This window comes from Thunnus thynnus, chromosome 19, assembly GCF_963924715.1.
Source record: "Thunnus thynnus chromosome 19, fThuThy2.1, whole genome shotgun sequence".
In the NCBI taxonomy this organism is placed as follows: Eukaryota; Metazoa; Chordata; class Actinopteri; order Scombriformes; family Scombridae; genus Thunnus; species Thunnus thynnus.
In genome coordinates, this window is record NC_089535.1 from 26,829,600 (window position 1) to 26,851,780 (window position 22,181).

General features: G+C 39.1%; 2 protein-coding genes across 3 annotated transcripts; both read left to right on the forward strand.

Moving 5' to 3' along the window:
* The first annotated feature begins 718 nt into the window (after positions 1-718).
* On the forward strand, positions 719-7,043 carry tdgf1 (teratocarcinoma-derived growth factor 1). 2 transcript variants are annotated; one of them, XM_067574125.1, is made up of 7 exons: positions 721-1,262; positions 1,374-1,429; positions 2,276-2,341; positions 2,378-2,527; positions 3,984-4,098; positions 4,420-4,529; positions 5,866-7,043. In XM_067574125.1, the coding sequence occupies exons 1-7, from the start codon at positions 1,240-1,242 to the stop codon at positions 5,970-5,972; spliced, it is 627 nt and encodes a 208-aa protein (XP_067430226.1). In that variant the 5' UTR covers positions 721-1,239; the 3' UTR covers positions 5,973-7,043. The 2 variants fall into 2 exon arrangements, with proteins under 2 accessions (XP_067430225.1, XP_067430226.1); XM_067574124.1 differs by having other exon boundaries at positions 719-1,262; positions 2,276-2,527.
* Positions 7,044-16,172: 9,129 nt separating this feature from the next.
* On the forward strand, positions 16,173-21,545 carry LOC137171073 (protein FAM240C-like). Its single transcript, XM_067574813.1, has 3 exons — positions 16,173-16,753; positions 16,919-17,043; positions 21,011-21,545. The coding sequence occupies exons 2-3, from the start codon at positions 16,922-16,924 to the stop codon at positions 21,132-21,134; spliced, it is 246 nt and encodes an 81-aa protein (XP_067430914.1). The 5' UTR covers positions 16,173-16,753; positions 16,919-16,921; the 3' UTR covers positions 21,135-21,545.
* Positions 21,546-22,181: the final 636 nt, after the last annotated feature.

Genomic DNA, 22,181 nt, shown 5'->3' on the forward strand with positions numbered 1-22,181 from the left:
TTTTTCAGCTGACCTGAAAGTAGTTAAATTAAAATGTACTGAGAATATAAAAGCCTACAAAGCTCCTGCAGGTAGCTAAAAGGAAATACTCAGAAAAATACCTGACCCCTAAATAATATGTAACATGAGATTAAGTTATGAGAAAAATGAAGGAGATTAAAGGGAAGGATTCTTCAAATGAAGTTTCTTCTTGTTGTCTGCAGTGGACATGTTTCCTTGAAGGTGGACTTCCTTTTAGCAGTAGGCTCATTAACATGTGAAGGTATAGCTGGATGGGTGAGTGAGCTTGATATACATGTGTATGAAGAGAGGGAGAGACAGAGAGAAGAGGGGGGTGTTGGGTGAGAAAGAGGGAAAGTAGAGAGTGGGGGAGAGGAAGAGAAACATGAGAGCAGACAGAGACTGAATTTTATTCTTTCACCTGCAGACAGAAATACTGAGACTGAAGAATGTTTTTCTAAATATAACCTGAAGATTTTTTAAAAATTCACTATTTACTGAGATCCCAAAACATTAACTAATACAACATTTCTCGACTCAGGAAAAGATAGAAGAGCTTTTATGTCACTGTTTCAGTAATTATAGTCGTACATTTATGTACAATATATAAATTACGTCAACAGACACATCAAACATTATGCTTTTTCTTGCCTTCATAAATGTTCTCTTCAGTTTCTGCCAGATCGTACTGAATGTGATAGAAATACTCTTCTGCTAAAAATATCACACCGAACTGAAAAGCCAAGATCTACTAACATGTTTTGTTTAGATATTTTACATGCTTTTTATTGCAAAAGTTGTTTTTTAGGACAGTTTCATTATTGTTGATCCTGAGCACTTTCAGACAGACGGAAACATAGAGATTAGGAATGGGCGGGACTTCCGGAGCCCCTCCTCCTCTATGAGAGTCACCTGGACATCAGAAAACAGCGAAGAAGAAACCAGCTGAAGTGAAACAGAGTGACGAAGGTTGAGAGGAGACGCGCTGGAGGAGGAGGACTGACTGCACTGATTTTATTCCTGCACAACCAAGGAAAGTTGTTTTTAATTTTTTAACTTTTGGGCGTTTTTAAACAATCGGCGGTGAAGTGAAAACACAACTCAGTGCAGGAAATTGGAAATTGGTTTTGGCACAATTTGTAAGGACAATTGTTTCAAAGTTTTTAAAATTTTATTCTCGCTGTGACTGTGAAGAAAAATCGAGTGTGTTGGATTTTTTTCCTGCATCCATCAAGTAGAATGAGGTGGACGCAGCTGCTCAGGTGAGTCTAGAGATGACATGAACCTGTGATGCAAAGAAATGAGACATAAATCATTGTGAATATTTTGGGAGTCTTCCTGTTGATACAGTGTTATTGTTTGGATGTTTTCAGGGTTGTGATCTGTGCTGTGATCTGTCTCCACTCTGCTGCTGCTCTGCCTGCTTCAGGTCAGTTTATCATATTAACATTCAAACATCTTTCTCATGTGTTAGCTGCTGATGAGTATTTGATTTTTTTTAAATATTTGTTTATTTTCTATATTTGCTAATAAGGAAAGTGAAGTTTATTCAAAACAAAATTAGATGACAAAATCCATATTTGCAAAAACTCTTAATTTTAAGTCATATTTTAAATATATCAAGAATATAATAACATCATTTAAACTTGCAGTCATGCTGGTAAACTTCCAGTTGATTTGAACATATCAGTTTTTGCGTTTGTGTTTGTGATTTTAGTTTTTTTGATGAAACAATGTGTGTGAAAATGAATTTAAAGGACCAATGTTTTAGTAAATTTGAGCTTCTTTACTACATTTTTACTGACAATCCTCAAATACAGGCTGTACGGTTTGAGATTTTCTGACATTTTTCACTATTCTGGGCAGCCATTGGTTTCCATTAATTTCCATATGAAATTTAAAAAAAAGAAGAACATGAATACTTATACAAGTTATGACAGAAAATACTGAACACTTGATGTTCACTCTGGTGGATTTACACAACTCAAGCAAATTTCAAATCTGCTAATTGATTTACACACTGTAGAAATGTTGAAAAATATCAATTTCAAGATTTCAAGTGTTGATCTTTGTTTTCAGTGATCTCACTTGTTGACTCAGTTTTCCAGACTTCATTGACTTTATGCAGATGTTAGTGGGACAACCTGCTTTCATTCAAGACAACTCCCCCCGTCCCCCCGCCCCCCTTCTTCTTTATAGTCAGTGTGTTTGAGGATGATGTCTCTGATTATGAAAGTCTAGATAACACCTGATTTTACTGCCTTTTATTTTTCAGGCTGTGAGGGAGACGAGTGCAACAGAGGCCAGACCTCCTCTTCATCCACCTCCTCATCTTCATCACCTTCTTCTTCTTCTTCTTCTTCTTCTTCTTCTTCTTCTTCTTCTTCTTCGTCTTCTTCGGTGGTGAAATCCCCTCAGACCTCCCAGGACTTCCTGGGTCAGTTTACCCAGGTGAACTCACCAAACAGCGGGGACCGTAAACACCGTGACGCCAGCGCCGTCCTGCCCTTCATCGGCCTCACTGGCAGTGAGTTCACATTTTACTAATGTACACACAGACAGAGGCTGCAAACCCCCCACCCACCTGAAATACCAGCTAAACCCCAGCAAAGTGAAGAATTTCCCACTTTACCCAAAACACCAACTGTATCCAGACATAATTTAAAGTTACACTGGGGAATTTCTTAAAAAGGCAAACAGTATAATAAAAACATTTTTTCGACACAGTGTCCTTAAATTTTACAAACTTCTGGCCATAAGAAGTTTGAAATATATAAATGAGAAACTACAACAATTTAACAAATGTTTTCTTCAGAATTGATTCCTGGCAGAGAAGGAAAGATTGTTCGCAAACATCTTTAAGACCATCATGTAAAGAAACTCTGAGAAACTGCTTTAACGAATGAAATGAAATGAAAAAGTTGAATAATTAAATATAAAAAAAATCCAGATTCATAAAAGTTTTTACTGAATTTTCTGCGTGTGGGCTGGAGGATCAGCTTGGACTCATGACTTCAGTGTTTTATAAGTCCCAGCTACAGTCCTGGTTCACATCTACTGTAGAGGGTTAACAGGTCCATACATTAGTAAGAAACATGAAACTAGAATTAAAAAAATCCTCAAAATAAGCTGAATAGCTTTGGATAGATCTCTCCTGCAACAGCAGAGTTTTTTAAATTATTTTAAGAAGGAAAAACACTGTAAACTGTACATTCAGGACAGGTGATGTAAGTTCTTGTACTTATTGAAAGAGTGCTCAAGTTAAATTTCAAATTGCTTATGCAGCAGAATTTGTACGTTCTACCTCTCTCGATATTTCCTGCAACATAAAGTGATCCAGATCAAATATTTAAGTACAGGAATGAAGAGAAATACGTCCACTACAGAGGTTAAGTAGGCTGCTCATGTCACATTTATCGTAACAAAACCGCTATGATCACATTTTTAACAACACATGTTAAAGTAAAAGTTCTGTCTTTTCAAAAAAAAAAAGACTTTCTTTAGTACAAAAATCTCTCAGACTGCTCTCTAAATAACTGCGTCAATGAGAAGTTGTGTCAGACTGAGGAACTTTCTGGAGTTTTCAGGCAGTTGTTAGTTAGCTTTAGTGTTTTTCTGCTATTTTCAGATGTTTGTTCTGACTCTCGGTGTTTGTCTGCTGATGTAAAGCAGAGGAGGACAAGAATGTGCCGTCAGATGGAGACTCTGGTTCATGTCACAGATAGATAGAGGGAGAGAGGCTCAACTTGAGGTCTGGGGGCAGTGCAGGGACTGTGACAAAAATACAATAAAAACATAAATGACAATAAATGAAAAACAAAGTAGGAGCAAATAAGAGAAATAAATGAATAAAAATACAATGAAATAAAATGAAATTGAACAAATCTAACTGTTTTATGTTTGTCTTAGTACAGTTGAGTTCTGTATATGGAGGGAATAGATTTAGATTGTTGAGATGTCTTCTTGTTTTTCTTCTTATCCAGCTGCTGAGCAGAGTCGTAGCTGCTGTAAGAATGGAGGAACCTGTATTCTGGGCAGCTTCTGTGCCTGTCCGCCGTTCTTTACTGGGAGGAGCTGCGAGTACGACCAGCGTGTCAGGTAACAACAACACAACAGCACTGCTCACTGGTCTGCATTTACATTCAGCTTCTAACAGGGCTGACGGCTCCAGAGTCGCCCTTTAGTCTGAAACATTTAGCTCAAACTCCTTCTTTTTAATGTGTTTGAGAGAAAAAGTCTTTTTATAGATGCTCAAATCAAAGTGAGTGTTGCTTATGTCAGATTGCATATTGAAGTACAATATGTAGTCAAACATGCAAACATGCGTAACTGCACATCTAAGAGTCTTAAACTAGCAGTTTTTTCAAGTAATATAGTGTTTCCATATTTTAGTAATTCCTATTTTATCTGTCTCTGCAGGAGCTGTGGTTTGATTCCTCATGGCGAGTGGGTTCAGAAAGGCTGCTCCTACTGTCGCTGTGGTTACGGCATCCTGCACTGCTTCCCCCACGTCTTCCATAAAGACTGCGGTAAGATACATGTGTATGAAATGACAAAGTTTCACCTCTACATTTCTGAGTAGGCAGGCCTGATTTATTGATCCGAATCATTCATCATATTTTTTTAAAGATTTAGATTGGTTTCAGTTTATTTCTATGAAAATCAGACAGACTTAAAACTTCATTCAGTATTTAGGTTTAGTAGATTTTTTTGTTATCATCATGTCGTGATGGAGTTAAGAGCTGTGATTGTGTTTTAAAACTCTCCCTGTGTTCAAGAATGTGCAGAGAGTCAGAGTCTGTTCAGTCATTCCTGTGTCAATCAAATATTTCCATGTGAGTTACTAGTTTTCTGTGTGTATTTCCATGTCTGTTCACCAACTGAGGTATTATTCAGGTGAATGGACGGTAAACTTTTTTTTCAATAAGGGTGTGGACGACCCGTTGACGCCCAGCAGTCAGACCATAAGTTTAAAAACTGTCGTTCACACGTTGCAGTCCCTAAAACAAAACCATCAGGGTGTTCACAGTAAAGTCCTGCAGAGTGTAAATGTCCCTCTGAACGAGCACAGACCCCACCTCCTCATTTACAGTTCAAGGCTTTTATTCCAAAATGCAAAACATTGTTAACTCCTGTACAAACATCACACATTAACCCGCCTAAATATGAAGATGTTTGAAAAACATCTTTCTTTCTCTCTCACCAAAACAAGAGCATTTCTAAAACAGTCTTTTTGATTGGGTAAATGTTAAAGTGCCAGCTTATAGTCAAAGTTTTTTTTTTTTTTGTTTTAATCAAACAGGCCACATTTATTTAAGATTTTTCATAAAGTTCCAAATACAAAAGCATCAGTCATTAAGTATCAGGACTCAATAAATGTCAATAAATGTGATTATAAGTGGGGTCAGTGTATTAATAATACAGCAAATTGCAGAGCATGTCTAACTTTTACTGCATATGTATTTTTTGCCCTAAGAAACCAGGATTTCATTCCCCCCACCGTTCTGAAACCAAAACTACACTCTTGCTAAAAAAGTAAAAAAGTATAAGTTAAGATGAAATTAGATAAACAATATTGATCCCACTCAGAGTTTGAAGAGTCACAGCAGCAAAAAGAAGTAAAGAACAAAAATAGTATAGATATCATCTGTCATCTTAAAAAGGTAGAATATTATATCCACATTGAGCATCTACAATATACAGAATGAAGCACTGAATAACAAAACAATAAAAAGTAAAAAAAATGCTACAAAAAAATAAGACAAAATGAATGAAATAATTAAATACAAAAAATTTACTTGAGATCGGTGTTGAATGATGAATCCAGTCCGTCATTTATTTTCTGTTTCTTTCTCTGGTTTCCAGATGACTCCGAGGAGGTTCGTTGGTATCATTCGTCAGCTGTTCGGACGGCTCAGACTGGCTGCTTCCTGTATCTGACGCTGCTTTTTGTCCTGCTCTCGTTCCTCTGATGGTTTTTAAAAATCAGCTGCTGGACAGAAACACTAGGAGAAATGGGAAACACTGAGCTGTGGATTTCTTAAGCTGCTTCTTCAGGACTAAAGATCAGTTTCCAAACCCAGTCTGAGCATCATAATTTCATCTTTTATAAAAATCTTTGGTTCTTTCCAAATGCCACAGCAGTGGAGGAGTCAAGAGTGAAGACATGCTGCTTTCAAGTATCCCTAAAAACAGACACATCTGCATTTTAAACTCTATAGTTAGAACATGTTGTGCTTTCTGGGGACATACAGAAGGTCTTCTGCATTATAAAAAAGTTTAAGTATTCATACTGCATCACATTTTTGACTCTACCACCCTTTAAAGGACGAGTCTGTGAAAGGTTTGGGGATCCTGCTGAGGAATGAAGGCTAAATGGACTCAAACTGGACCTATGTTAACATTTTCAAGCAGATTAATTTATTCAAGCAAGAAAAGCATTTCAGCCAGTGTGTTTGGACTCATTCCATTTGCTCCCAGCGCAGTTGTTCCTCTTATTTTATGGAAGTTTCTAGATTTCTAACATTTAGGAATCAATAACTGACTGAAAGATATTTTAAAACATACAATTTTAAAGTGTCGATTTTAACGAAAACCATGGACGGCAACAAAAACAATGATTACAACATGATATTTATCTAGTTCTCCAACTGTAGACACATATTTAAATGTGTGCATGTTCAGTCTCAACAGTTAAAGCGACTATAAATTCTTCCAAACTCTGTTATGTCCCTGCTTGTTGTTTATTTTCCTTCCAGTGGAAGGTTGTCTGTGAGTCTATGATGTCTGGAAGAAATGTGAAGCAAACTGTACATAAGAGTTTTATGGAAAATATGTTTTTTTTTTCCTTGTAATTTTAGGATCTGCTGCATGATTTTTTCTTTGTAAAGGAAGATGCAGAGTTTCTTGTTTTTTTTTACTTTGTTTCTTCTGTCTGTTTGCACAAACTGAGCTGAGGTGACATTTTGTCCTTTAAATATAACAGGGTAAAACATGTATGCATTATGTGTTTATTAAAGATTTATTGTTGTGAGAAACAGAAATGACTTTGTCCCTGGCAAAACACACATTTACACATTTACAGTGTCATCACAAATATGACACTGAAAGTGACATGGAATTAAACTTTTGGCTGTATTTTTAACAGCCTGATAACATTTAATAACTTACAGTTTGTTTAAAAAAATACTTACAAATGTTTCAATCTAAATATTAAAATAATAAGTTTTCATTTTAAACAGAATCTTTCTTTGCTTAAAACTCTTGTCTCTCCTCTCACTCAGTTATCTGTAGGTATTTCCAGTGGGAGCTGCTCTCCCTCTGTCTCTTATCTCCAGAGTTTATTGATGAGGTTTGGATTGATTATCTGCTGCTCTCTTATCTTAGACAAACACATCAGCTGTTCTGCAGTCTGTCAGCCCACCAGCTGTTACAGCTTGCAGCTCTTAAACTGATAGGCACAATAATTATATAACTTTAAAAAGGTTAAAATAAATGATCATTGAAGGATACTTCTACTTCTATTACAACTTGGGCCTTGTGTTCATAGTTTTGTCAATTATTTCTATTAGTCATATTAATATTGTACTGTTGAATCTAAAAACGATGACATCACTAAAAAGACATCTGATGGATCAAGACACTTGGATCAGACAGGTTGAAATGATGCACAAAACTATGAAAATAATAGAACAAAACAGTTTAACATGTCCTTCCAGGAACCATTAAATGATTGCAGTCACAAAAATAAATACAAATCCAACCATCTCACCTCCCACATTATGGGATAGGATGTGGAAGATGAGTAGATGGAGAGGAAAAGTGGACAGATATCAGGTCTTTTGTCAAGAAGCAGGGTTTTCCTCAGTTTAATACCACAGTTATAAGACTTCAGTCTCTCCTTTGTCAGTCAGCCAATCACATGTAAAAACTTCTTTAATTCAAGTGTTTCGATTGGACGGATAACATCCATGACAAATAACTGGAAAATGTGATTTAACCTCTAAGATCTTGTCCTACAGAGAGATGTAGACATATTGTGTTTTTTCCCCCTCTGCTTCCACAGCAGATCCCCACTGAAGGATTGTACACTCTTAAACCTGAGAAAATGTGTTTTCTGCTGAAGCGTCCTTGATTGACAGTTCCTGCTCTCGTTTCCGTTTCTCCCAGCTGATGATGAAATGATTTAAACCTCTCTGCTCAGTGCGGGAACGTCTGCTGATTCCTGAATGTTCTGTTTGTCAGGTTCCTGAGGAGGAGGAGGTAAAGGGGATTGGAGAAGATTTAAGGAGCTGAAGGTGGAGTCAGAAGGAGCATCAGGAGACGAACAGAGGAGGAGCAGCAGGAGGTTTGGGAGCAGATTTGAAAGGATTAAAGAGGATGTAAATGAGAGGAAGAATGTTAAATGATTTTATCCCATGTTTTCACATCCTCCTGTGTTTTTAGGGACGTCCTCACATGTGTCAGGGACTGATGAACACGTGAAACCAGAGAGAGAAAGAAGAGCTGATATCAAAACACCAAAATCCCCCCAGTTTCAGACTGTACACTTTGTCTAACAACAAGATTCAACTAGTTTCAGTGTTGAGTAAAGCAAATAAAGGTGAAGAAAGAGAGAGTCAGGAGTTAATTATACCGAGGAGGAAGCTGTGTGTTTGTGTGTGTGTGTGTGTGTGTGTGTGTGTGTGTGTGTGTGTGTGTGTGTGTTCCTTATATCTCCAAGTTCCCAAACAACAACTTCACTTGCTGATAGCAGCAGCCAGAGGAGAGCACACAGCAGATAACGACACACACGCGCACACACACACACACACACACACACACACACACACACACATACATGTGTTTTGTGAGGACTCTCAATGACATAATGCATTCCCTGGTTCCTAACCATAACAACTTAATGCCTAATCTCAAACTGTACTTAAACATAATTCTAACTTTAAGCTTAAAACCAAGTCTTAGCCTTCAAACAGTCTTTTGAAATAGTAAGGACTGTCCAAAAGCATTTTGCATTGTCCCCACAATGCAAAAATGTCCCCACTAACGTCATCTAAAACAGCAGTTTATGTACTGAACTGTCAGTCTTTCTCATGGACTGTAAAAAATATTGACGTAGCCTCCGTGACGTCACCCATTGGTTTCTGAACAGTGGTTTTGAAGCTCAAAGTGGGCGACTCTGGTCGTCGCCATCTTGGCAGTGTCTGACTCCGCCTAACTCCTGGCTAATCCAAAATGGGCAAAGAGGTGGAGCTGAGGCGGGCCAAATGAAGCCTGGTTGATGAAATAAGCCACCCAGCGGCTCACTCAAAGCGGCCACGTCCTTAATTATGCATAACTTTACAGCTTAATAAAATTTAAATGGGTGAGTTATAAAAAAAATCACCACCCGTACAGTTGTCATGAAAGGGGAAATTAGCTATAGAGACCAAAACCGTTTTTTGTAACCAGGCTGTAAACATGTTTATTTCTACAGTAAAGTTGGATATTTTAACGTGGTGGTTTATTGGGATTGACTCACTTTTGGAGCCAGCCTCAAGTGGCCATTCGAGGAACTGCAGTTTTTGGCACTTCAACATTGGCTTCATTTTTCAGCCCCAGGAGTTGCCGCTTGGTCTTTCTCTCAACTGAACACAACTGTTAATAGCTCTGTACTGATATCTACAGGCTGCACCCTGAAAAACCACTTCTGGCTGTTATGAAGGCCTCTTATAGGAACGTTTTGGTGTGTAAAAGTGTGTAAAAATTTGAAGAATGTCAGTTTTTTTTACCCTTATGAATACAATTATGTGGTATACACATAAACATTACTTAGTGAAAAGAATTGGTCTCAGATCTCAAATTATATAATCTACTAACCTAATTACAAATCACCAAGGACAGGCAGAGGACACATATTGTCCAACAAAAAGAAAAAGAGATTATAGACAGGTATGATAAATTGATTAATAAAAAAAAAAGATACAAGCTCTGTCTCATTCCCCACACAACACAAAATAGTTGAAATTATAAATTTAATTTATTCATTGATTAAAATTGTATTTTCACCAAGAATTACATACTGTAAAAGTATGACACAAATGCTCTGTATTTAGTCATATTTTTGGCAAGCTGTGACTTTTTCTGTTACATTCATCAAACTAAGACATTTTTTCCAGGTGTGAAAACACCTTATTACAGGAATCTAATGTAACTGACATGAACCCAGTTCACATATTGTAATGTTTCATACTCAAATCATAGATTTTTAGATCATTGATTTTTGCTAAATCAGTGGAATGATCCTTTCATAGCATTCAGTTTTATTAACCCACAAACACAGACATGTTACTGTCAGCTGTTTTAATCCCAGCACAGAAGTTTGTTCTGTGGTGCTGATCAGCTGTTTGGATGGATTTGAAAAAAGTCATTGGGGGGGGGTGTGTGTGTGTGTGTATGTGTGTGTGTGTGTGTGTGTGTGTGTGACATCATATCAGAGTTTTGTAATGCCTTCCATCTGACTCACCTGTTGAGGGATTTTGTCAGTAGCCACAAGAAGTCTTAATTAAAATGCAATTCACACACACACACACACACACACACACACACACACACACACACACACAAATACACAAAAAAAATTATCAATTTTTATTATGTTTTATTATTTTTTAAATTTTATTCTACTTTGTCTATTGTCTAAAGGTTAAAGGACTAGTCAGTGATGCTATATATGTTAACTATATATGAGTTTTTGAGAATAAAGATGTAATAAAAGTCTGAAAATATTTAATAACAGTCTGAGAATATGGAATGAAGCTTGAGACATTAACCTTCTCAATGAAAATGTAAATATAAAAAATCAGCTTAAGTATCAAATGTTATGGGGAGAGAAATGAGTGACAAACCTTTTAATACAGGAACTAACACTGTACAGAGATATTAATGTTTACTGATACTGTAATGTTTGTGAACACCGCATCTTCATATTTTCCACATAAGTCTGTATTGCCCTTAAATTATGAACAATACTGTGGGAACTGGAGTTTCTACAATGTCATGTAGAGCATGACGTAGCAGTGACATTTTCGTTAAACAGCTTTGTCATTTTCAGTCATTCTAATCATAAACCGAGATCACAGCACATTTATCAATGAAAGTTTCAGTCTCTCTCTCTCTCTCTCTCTCTCTCACACACACACACACACACACACAAACACACACATATCGTTACGGACTCTGGGAAACTGGCAGTGTAAAGACAACTAAGCTATCATTAAGATCTTGGTGCCATTTGGTTAAGCCATGTGACATCTGTGTCTTTATGTGTGTGTGTAATAATACTACTGTGGACAGATGACTAGAAACAGAAAAATCTAAATGTCCTCACATCTGTGACCTCAAGAGACATTCAGTAACTCAGCTCCTACTTCCTCTCTTATAGTCCTTCATGTAAGTCAGGCTCCAAAAATGCTGAATCCCACATTTCCCATAATGCATCTCAATCTTTTGTTATATCCCCTGCCTGGTAAACTCCACACCTCCAGTCTTTAACAGGCTTTTTGTTATAAATGCGTACTCTCCATGCCCAAGATGAGGTAACCCAGATGACATCACTATGACATCGTCAGGGTTACTTTGGAAAGCTCACTTCAGGACCACACATGACATTAGACAACAGTTTTTACAGGATGTGTCATACACCTCATGATGAGTAAACTAATCCTCAAGTGTACATTAGGGGAGTGTCCCTTTACAAATTACAGCATAAAAGCCTGACCACACCTGACCCACCTGCAGGGTCAAATAAATCTGCACTAATTTTTCATGCCAAATTCAACTTTGGTGAGCCTCGAGCTGCGAATCTGTGCCATTGACCAACAGCAAAGTGTCTTGATAGATCTTTTGAGGGAACACAGAGCTGGGGCCTCATTCATAAAACAATGCATGGGATCCACATAAAAGCCGAAAATAATCAGATTTATAAAACTGTACACCTGCAAGCAATGTTCCCTTTATAAATCAGTCAACCTGGAAATGTGTGCACATGGATTAGCCTCATATTCCGCCCCCTACACTCCCACATTCAACCATAAATGGTCAGTGCAAAGCCCCTCATGAATATTGATGCATATATAAATGAGCCTGTTAATCAATTGTTCTTTATGGTGAATCATGGCAACATACAAACAGAAGACCAAGAAAAAGAATTTCCCTGAGACAGGAATTGAGGTGCTTGTGGGTGAGGTGGAGGTTAGAAAGCACATATTGTTTGGTGGCGTTAGCAGTGTCTGTGTGTCAGAATGGTCCTTATGACCGAAACGTTTACACTTTTTAATAAATGAATGCAGGGGTGATAAGTGTGTGCGGGAATTGACTTTTTTCCAGTTCCATTTGACTTTGGAACTGGATCTTTGGGGAAATTGATTCCCTGCATCACAGGAGAGACTAAGCAAGTAGTGTGCATGTTGCCCTCTACTCTTGGCCTTAGCAGTTGTGTCACAAATGAAAGAAAATTCATTGAGTGGCAACATGTTGCTGCTGTGGTTAATGCAGTGAGCTCCACAAACAAGACAATACCTGAAATAAAAAAAGGGTCAGATATAAAGGTGAAAGCAAAAAATTGCATTGCATCCCACTGTCAGAGCGTGTCTGCTACTGGTTGGGACAAGGGCACACCTGAGCTTTCACTGCTGGAAACCCAAATGGCCTCTAAACTCAAGGAAACAAGTGTGTGTGTGTGTGTGTGTGTGTGTGTGTGTGTGTGTGTGTGTGTGTGTGGCATAGTGTCAGAGGAGGGAGACACTGACATGGCTGAGACCTCAGACAAACCTGGTAAAGAACTGTTTTATCTTTAATTGCTTGTCTGTTGATATAGATTATACATACAAAAAACATGTGAAAAAGCACAGTGGGCTTAAGTTATTTAGTTTTTTTCCCTTAGTTCTTCTTCCAGAGTCGATGGGAGTGGTAGGTAATGAGGAGGTGCCTGGCAAGGGGGATGTAGCTGTAGAGCGTCCAGCCATCCCCAGCACCATTTCCAGTGTGTCTCATGTGCATGGCCCCACTGGCAGTGGCCGGGTCCTGACGGACACAAAGAGACACCATCAGTGCAATTAATATCTTAGCAGACAAACTGAAACAGTTAAGAGTTGTGATGTGTGAAATTTGATTGTAAGTTGATTGCCTTCCTTTCGGAGGAGTCCACATACTGGGGGGAAGGGAGGCCAGGAGGGAGAGGAAGGCCAATCCTCTCTGCCATATTATGCAAAACAGCACACGTCCTGATAATCTGGCAGACTGTTTTTGGGTGGTATAAAAGTCTGCCACCTGAGGCATCTAAACACCACCATCGGCATTTTTGTAGGCCAATGGTGCGCTCCACAACTGAGCGTGCATGAGCGTGGGCATCATTTTAGCGCATTTATCCCAATGGTTGACGGGGTAGCCACTGTCACCTGAAAGTTATAGGTGGGAGTAATTATACATCAGGTTTATATATAATGTGTGGTGGTGGTTTATATGTACAGATTTGAATGGTTAGAATTTCTACAATGAGATGATTATTAATTTACCAAGAAGCCAGCCATCCCTTCCCTACACTGTTCCCTACACTGCTATGTGTCTGAATAAAAGAGATGTGTTGAGCCAGGCCATGGTGCCACTACATTTGTCAGGACCAAGTTAGAGTCACATATAACTTGGACATTAATTAAATGAAAAGATGGAGCCCTTATTGCAATGTAAGTGCAGTCAATTGCATCAATTACATCTGGGACACCAGACATTGCTGCAAATTGCCTTTTGATGTTTGCAGAGGAAAGGTGATGTATCAACTACTCATTTTAATAATCCCATCCAAAACGACAGGCATTATGGAACTAATTGATGGCTGCAATATCCCACACTTAGGATACAATTTAGCAAAATTATATTATTCTCAAAAGGGGCTTTAGACAGAAAAATAAACATTATACAGGGCCCTGTTTTCATGGAGGCGTAACAACCAGCAGAAGCAACACTCCGACTGACCTTGAAACTCTCTTTGCCTGTCTGTGTGGTATTTTGGTGACCAGCGCAGAGCCACACTGCACAGGTGGGAGTAGAGGCGCAAACAGGTGGGCGGTTCATTCAAATGAAGCAGCATAAAGACAGTTGTTGTATTTTGGTTGAAATTTGGTCCCAGACATTGCACTAGAACCAGTTAATTCATTTAAACTCTCTTCAACCAAAATCAGCAGAGAAAATAACATTTAATGTGGTTAAAGCAGAAAGTCAGTCAATCAGTCTGCATAATCTGCAAGTGATTCTTACAGTATCTGTTGTCCACAGCTGCTTTATAGCCCACTGTATGAAAACCTTCAGTTCATTAAGTCCCTACAGCATCTTTGGCTTCACCAAATTTATTTGTGGTTTCTATCTTTATCATAGGAACTACTTGGTGAAAAAATCAACACCATCTGTCTTTGGTTGCAAATTTGTGGTGATGAGTGTTGTCATGGTCGTATGTCGTGGCGCTCTGAACTAGTGCTGGCATCAAATGAATGATGGAATTCAAAGTGTTGACTCATTTGTGGGTTCGATACGTATCGGGTCTGTACTGGTACTGCCTCAGGGAAGTATCCATACACTTGCACTCTAAAGTCCAACACTAATAAAAGCCCTCACTTTCTCCCATGCACTTTGTTTTATGTGCCACCCGACAAGCTCCCAGTGATAAAAATAGAATCATTACAACCTTATCTGTGTTAAAAACTTAATTGAGTGCTGTGTGACAAACATTTAGCTGCTTTAAGCAGTGCAAGTGGTGACTGATTGACACATTTGTCCCTAAGGGATTCTCTCGTACAGACTTGCTGCCCCTGACACGTCCTGTACATGCTGATCTGCTGCCCGTATGCCAAAGAATACCAAACACCGCCTGGGGCTTGAGGGCTCACCAGATTCGTTCATGTACCCGAATCAGACGCAGTTTCCATTACTTTGCTATCAGCATCACCGATTCCTCCTGTCCTGTACAAGTGCACACATTCTCCCATCAAATTATTTTTGTAAATCTCACCTTTTCTGTGGGAAGTGACATCCAACTCTTTCAAGCCACATTTTGTTGCATTTTATGCAACGGTTATAAATGAGGCCCCTGGAGAGTCCAAAATAGAGGAAGTCATTGTAGCTTATCAGCTGTGTTGCACCATTCACCTTTATTTAACCTCCTCTGTTGGAGTAAAAACTGAGAAAAGAGTAATGGTTTGCAGAGAAGTCTTTTGAATAAACTGTGTTAAAGTTACTACAAGGAACTTTCAACTGGTTATGAAACAGTCTCATGATGCCTCTGATGCCTCTATATGACCTACATAAGCAAACAAGACCATCAGCGAGAAGACTAGAAGGCTATTTCTACATAAAATGCCTGCCACCGGGTCAGATTCCCTCCAAAATCAGATGAAAGAATTTACGACACACAGACCAGAAGAGCATATGTTTACATTACATGCAGCATTGCAGCATGAACACAAAGATGTTACTAGGACGAGGGGAGGATATTCTCTTCGTTTGATAACTTTAAAAGTAAAGTTAGACTTGTTGTCAGATTCCTGACTCATTTTTAAAAAGAAGAGAGAAAGAGAGAGAGAGAGAGAGATGAGCAGAGAGAGAGAGAGAGAGAGAGATGAGAGAGAGAGAGATGAGCTAACTGACCATTAGCAAACTTGTTAGCTTAGTGAGCTTTATTTTCCATCTTCAGTAACTGTTTGTTGAACAAAATGGTGTACAATGGAGAACAAAAGGGGGAAGTAAACAGAACAGTAGAGAAAAATAGTAAATAAGCTCTGGGAGCTAGTGTGACAACTAACACAAGTTGGCAGTTAGCTCGTCAGTTACAGCAGTCCACCAACTAGCCCTGCAAGAAGTCACTACATCAACCACGTCACTACATCAACCACATATTTTGTGTGGACGAGCAAATGTCACTTTGTGGTGTGACCTTCACATAATGAAAAAACATCTCTGGACGGACAAGTCAGGAATGAATCTGAGGAGGGTCATGCAATCCTGGTGGCTAATGATTCTGTGTGACGCTTGATCTGATCTGATCCTAACAAACCAACAATTAACCCTCCAAAACCTGACAAGTTAGAGAGGAAAGGAGACAACAGAGGAGAGCAGGAGAGAAGAACAAGAAGAGAAAGAAAACATGCAAAGGCAGAACAAAGCCAGAGTTACACTTGTGTGTCAAAGAGTGACACACACACACTTACGTGAACAGAAGAAGGAAGAACAGAAAAGAAAAGAAGGGGAAAGAAGTCATGAGAAAAAAAGTGGAGATATGGGAAAAATATAGCACTGAATGAAAAAAGAAAATAGAGAACATTCCAGGGAAGGAAACAAATGATAAAAAGAGGGCAGAAAAGAGGTGAAAGAAAGAAAGAGAATGAAAGAAGAGTGAGAGATAGGAGGAGAAAGTAGAAGAGAAGAAAGGAGGACAGAAAAAGGAAAAAAATGAGGGGAGAGGAGAGAGCAATAGAGAGATGATTAAACAGAAAGGTGGAGAGGAGGGGAGGAGTTAAAAGAGGAGATAAAAGGAGTAGAAGAGAGAGAAGAGGACAGGAGACAGACAGAGATGTAAAAAAGAAAGGAAGAGGGTGAGAAGAGAAAAGAAGAAGGAAGAATAATAAGGAACCATTGAGAAGAGAAATATAGCAGGAGGCTGAGAGAAGAAGAAGAGAATAGAGAAAAGAAAAAAGAAACAAAGGAAAACTGCAACTTAAAAACAGCAGTGAGTAACCAAACCAGATTCAGTTCATCAGGATTTACGAGAAAATTAATGCAACTTTCGAACACACTAAAACAGCAGTGGTGGATGGAGACGGAGAATGGACTCAAGATCAGATGTAACAATGTTCCAGACATACAAACCTTCATGTGAAACATGTGTTGTCAGGTGATGAACGCAGCTCGGATTCATGACAAACAGAAACTGAAGTCGTTCTGGGAGCAGAAGATCATTCAGCACGGCGAGCAGATGGATGAGGAAGACAGCCGCATGAGGAGCAGCGCTCTGGCACGGTCAGCAGCAACATTATTAACAGGAGGTCACACTCCACCATACATCTGTCATTTTAGTATCAAATACTCAGCCCTGTACTGGAAGATATCTGTTACAGGTTTGTGAGTCTTGTTTGTTTACAAGCTAAATTTGTGAGTTTGAGTTTTTAGACATTTTCACTTAATCACTTCATGTATCTTGGAGGAAGATAGCAATCAGATATCAAAGAATCTAAGTGAGACAGACTGATATCTGATACATTCTGGCCAGACGTTGGAAAATGATATCTGTCTCTTCAAGGAGCACATGTACTGTTTAATCCTCCCTAGTGAACCATACGTCAGTGAGCAGTCTGTGGAAATAACTACTTACAGGGTCTGTCCCCTGTGATAATGGAGCTAATGTTGTCCTCCCTGTCTTATTACAGTGACGGGTAAAATGGGTTCTATTAAGGGGAGCTATTTCAACATGTACATATCATACAGAAGGCACACCAAGCTGCTCTAGCATTTATCTAATCCCTGATAAATTCAGTCAATGAGTAACCTCTGTGACTGAGAGAGAAGCATGAGTTAGAACATGTAAGGACAATAAAACTTATGTCTTGTCTTTTGTTCACAAATATGATTCATCCATGTATAAGTTTAGTTAGTGTATTAGTTTATGTATGTTAACTTTGAAGCTAAACTGTTAGTGTTGTAACCATTGACTGTATGTAAAGATGGACGTGTGACATCAGCCGTTGGTTTGCATTGGAGCCAATTTGAAGCCCAGAGTTGCAGTTTATGTTCAGCGCCATCTTGTCCATTTGGAGCCAGGCCCACTTCCAAATAAGGTGTACGAGGTGTTGCCTTTCACGCTCTGGAAACACGCCCCACTGCACACTTGTGTAACTGTCAAATCACAGCTGTCAATCAGCAGACATCAAAGCTACTATAAGTCTTCAAATCTATTAACGGAGCAATAATTTCCAAAATGACCACCAGCACATTTAATAGAGGGCCTGAATTTCGAGATTGAGACCATGATAACTCATTAAAAAAGATGATTGAGTATTTCTTGAGAGAAGTTGAGGCTTTTTGAATGGGAGTCAGAGCATCTAGTGGCCATTGGTGTTGGTTGCACTTTAAAGTACTTTCCCAGATAGCAAAATTGCTGTGGCCCAGATCTGGCCCACACCCGACACTTTCGGCACTTTCATCCGGCCCACCTACATATTTGCTGTTTTACATGTGAGCCATTTCAGGCTCACATCCATTTTGTCTTGTCTGGGCCAGAAGAAGGCCAGCAGTGCTGCATAATTGCCTAAAGTGGCCCACTTCCGTATGCTATCTGGGTCTGCATTGGCTTCAGCCTCAAACTGTGGTGGTTGCCACTTGGTTGTAACTAAACTGCAAGTAAATGGTAAATGGACTGTACTTGTATAGCGCCTTTCTAGTCTTCCAACCACTCAAAGTGCTTTTTACACAACAAATCACATTCACCCATTCACACACATTCATATGCTGAATGGATACAGGGGCTACCATGCAAGGTCCCAACCTGCCCATCAGAGGAAATCTAGTCATTCATACACATTCACACACTGATGGCACAGCCATCAGGAGCAATTCAGGGTTAAGTATCTTGCCCAAGGACACATCGGCATGCGGACTGGAGGAGCCAGGAATCGAACCGCCCATCTTCCGATTAGTGGACGACCCACTCTACCTCCTGAGCCACAGCCGCCCAATGCAGGAGTTGTTCTTCTTCTGGGGTTTTTGGCAATTACCAAACAACTTCAGGAAAATTACCACCACCCTCTTGGATTGGATTAGGGCTGACCCTGATTTTCATGTAGCCTGGGAACACCAAGACAGAACACATTTGTGATTTGGCTAACGGAGATGCATCAATCTGGCCAAGTATAAACGAAAGTGTTTTAAATCATATCTGGATTGTATCCAGATACGAGACACTCAAAATGACAAGTGTAAATAGGTACTGAGTTACATATTACTGTTGTTTCAACAGCCATTTGATATTTTCATGAAGGACACAACACGTCCTCCAACCTAAACAACAAAACAGGTCATTTGTGTTGCCTTCCTAAATGACCTTTACGAATGTTTTCTGACCTGGAGACCTCACCAACAGGGTGGTGAAAGTTTGGTCAAGTGTAGGGTCTTGGGAAATGTTAGAGAAAGATGGTAGTCATGTTTAAAAGAAACCAAAGTTGGATGTTGGTGAGAGATAGGAGACAAATGATGGTCTCTGGTGTTATAGTCAGACACGTAAGACGCCCAAACATCCACACAAACCTCCTTACTAGGTGGCTTGTACATCTGTCTACACTCTGACAGATAGAATCTCATATATTTTGTATCATGTTGTTCCAGCTCTGCTTTGAAGCTATGATGTTTACACTGAGTGAAATGTTCAAACTATAGACTGTATATTAATATGGACGACGCTATGCAAAAGTGAAGCCAAAATATCTCCTTTCCGGGAGCTGTCATCTTGCTTGTGTGATGTCATTTGGAACCAGAGTCTGTGCTGTAGAGTCGGGCGGTGGGATTACGACCCTCAGCCGTCCCACTGCCTGACAGAGGTTTGAGAGTGGCTGTCACTGCTGTCAATCATGACGTCAGACCCCCTGTCTATATCGTCAAATAACTACTTAAAAACAAACTTATAAGAAAAATAAGCACTTGGATAAACATCAGCATGATAAGAACTATCTGAAATGACAGAAAAATTTATTTGACGTGTACTTTGATTTTTTAGTTTTGCTCATGTCCCATCCGCTAACATGGAGGGGACCCAACATACAGTATTTGGTGTCTTTGGAAACTTTTGATCTCTATTAGAATTTGAAATCAAGTTTTATGGGTTTGGACAAAGTTTATTGCGCTGGATAAACTGCAGGTTCCAGCAGGGTCAGAGGGGAAAAGAAGAGCATTGAAAGAGCTTTAAAAATAAACTTTATTACTGTCCTTAGCTTTCTTCTCTCTCTCTGCTCCATAACTTGATTAGTTTAGATAATGCTTCAGTCATGTTTACAGCTCGTCTCTGTCATCACATAGTAGCCTGAGAATGTTGATTAGAGGCTGCACAGCTATATGTTTGAATCCAGGAGATCAGAATGAATATCTGAGGACAGATGAGCAGAATGCTGCAGATTAACTGACACATGACGGAGCGTGCTGATAGACGAACACTCACTAACACAGACACAACAATATTAATCCTGTCACAGCTAACACAGCACCCACACACACACACACACACACACACACACTGCTCCTCTTTTTCCGTAACACAATTATCCTTGACAGCAATGACTGCAGATCAGGTTTCACTGGATGTCTGCACGATTAATTTAAACCTAGGAGTTATGGTGTCAGGGTAAATACTGGCCTCTGATGCTCTGACATAACCTCTGCTGATGTCTACCTCAGTAACAATGAATGCATCCTACACACATCCAAATAGAAATGACTTCATCTTCTTTAAACTCACTTTTGAAATATTCTTCCTTTTAAAAGTTTCATACTAAAATAGGTTTTTGTCAGCCGCAGGCTCTATAAAGAAAGTGCTGTGGCTTGAAAGATGCCTAGACATCTCAAAACTGGCGTAACTTTTGGTTGAAAATCTTTTAGGTTACATACATTGTTTCATGTAAAAAAAGTAAAAAGTCCTAACTACACAATGAAATAGAGATCAAATTCTGTTATAATCTAGGGGTCTAAAACATACTTTATTTTTTAGTTTAGTGTGATTAGCCTCTTAATGTAGTGCAACTTAGCAAATGTTAGGGTTAGGGTTAGAAGGGTTAGTCCACACCAACATGTGTGAACATGTCCACACCAATGTGCTTTTGTTTTTTTTTAAACATAGGGCTGTTTTCAATCTGAACACTCACTAACTTCTTTTTTCTCCTCTCCTCTTCATCCTCTTCCTCCTCTCTCTCTCCCCTACTCTTTCGCTCTCTCCTTCTCCCTCCAGGCTGAGGGAGCAATGGTTGGTCAGGTTGGATGATAGGAATCAACACCAGCAGAGTTTCTTCGAGGAGAGAATCAGACGAGCTCAGAAAGCTCAGCAGAACCTCAGAAAGCTCGACTCTCCCTGAAACCAGCAGATCTAACTCCTCCACCAATCAGCTCGCAGGTGGAGCGGCTGTTCGGTGGCAGCAGTGTAGAGTCAAAAAATGAAGGAAAGAAACTGAAACCATTATATTATTCATAATTAAATAAATCCAGTAAATCTCATTTGTCATAAATAGCAAACATATGAAAAAAGATGTGTGAGAGGAAAGTGAGAGATTTATTTGCAGTCAAGCTTATACAAAAATGTAGTTGCATAACAACTTAAATATTTTATACTTTACACTTTAATTAATAAACACGTGGATTCAGTTTTATAGCTTATATGTCTTTTTCTAACTTGTATTTGTACTTCTAATTATTCTGCTGTATTGCACACTATACTTTTTAGCACAGCCTCAAGATTTTGCCTCCAGCATTTCACTGCATATAGTGAATGAGCATGTGATACATAAAACCTTCAAATCTTTTAAAAATTCTGAACCTATCCTTTACAGTAAGAAATATTTCTTTCTAATCTCTTACTTCTTACTAAGTGTGGAGACTTTTACTAAGGTCTTCTCTTGGAAGGAAAGGCCTTGGGGGTGTTTTTTTTGTATTGGTTTGGAGAGTCACTGTTTGCAGGAATCTTGAATCCAGCATATTTATTGGTGTATTTGGAGGAACAGTGTTTGCTGCAGGGATGTGACCGTCTGTTCCTGATGAGAACTGCCCACACACCAAATATATCTGCAAGGCAAAGATCCAAACCGGAAACATGTCCTACCAGCCAGCCATGCTTCACACACACACACACACACACACACACGCACACACACACACACACACACACACACGTTTTCTACCAGTTCTGAACAGATGCTGATTTATCAGTGAGAGTCATCAGTTATTTTATTTAAGATCAGTTACAACAACTCAAAGAGTCACCGTCAGGAGGCAATCCAACAACTTATTTCACATGCTGTGATTGTATTTATTTATTGAAAGAAGGACAAGAAACTATATTTAATCAAGTTTATCCGAACACTGCAACTCCCCGATCCTGACCTGTGCTGATAAAGAGACATGTAAGC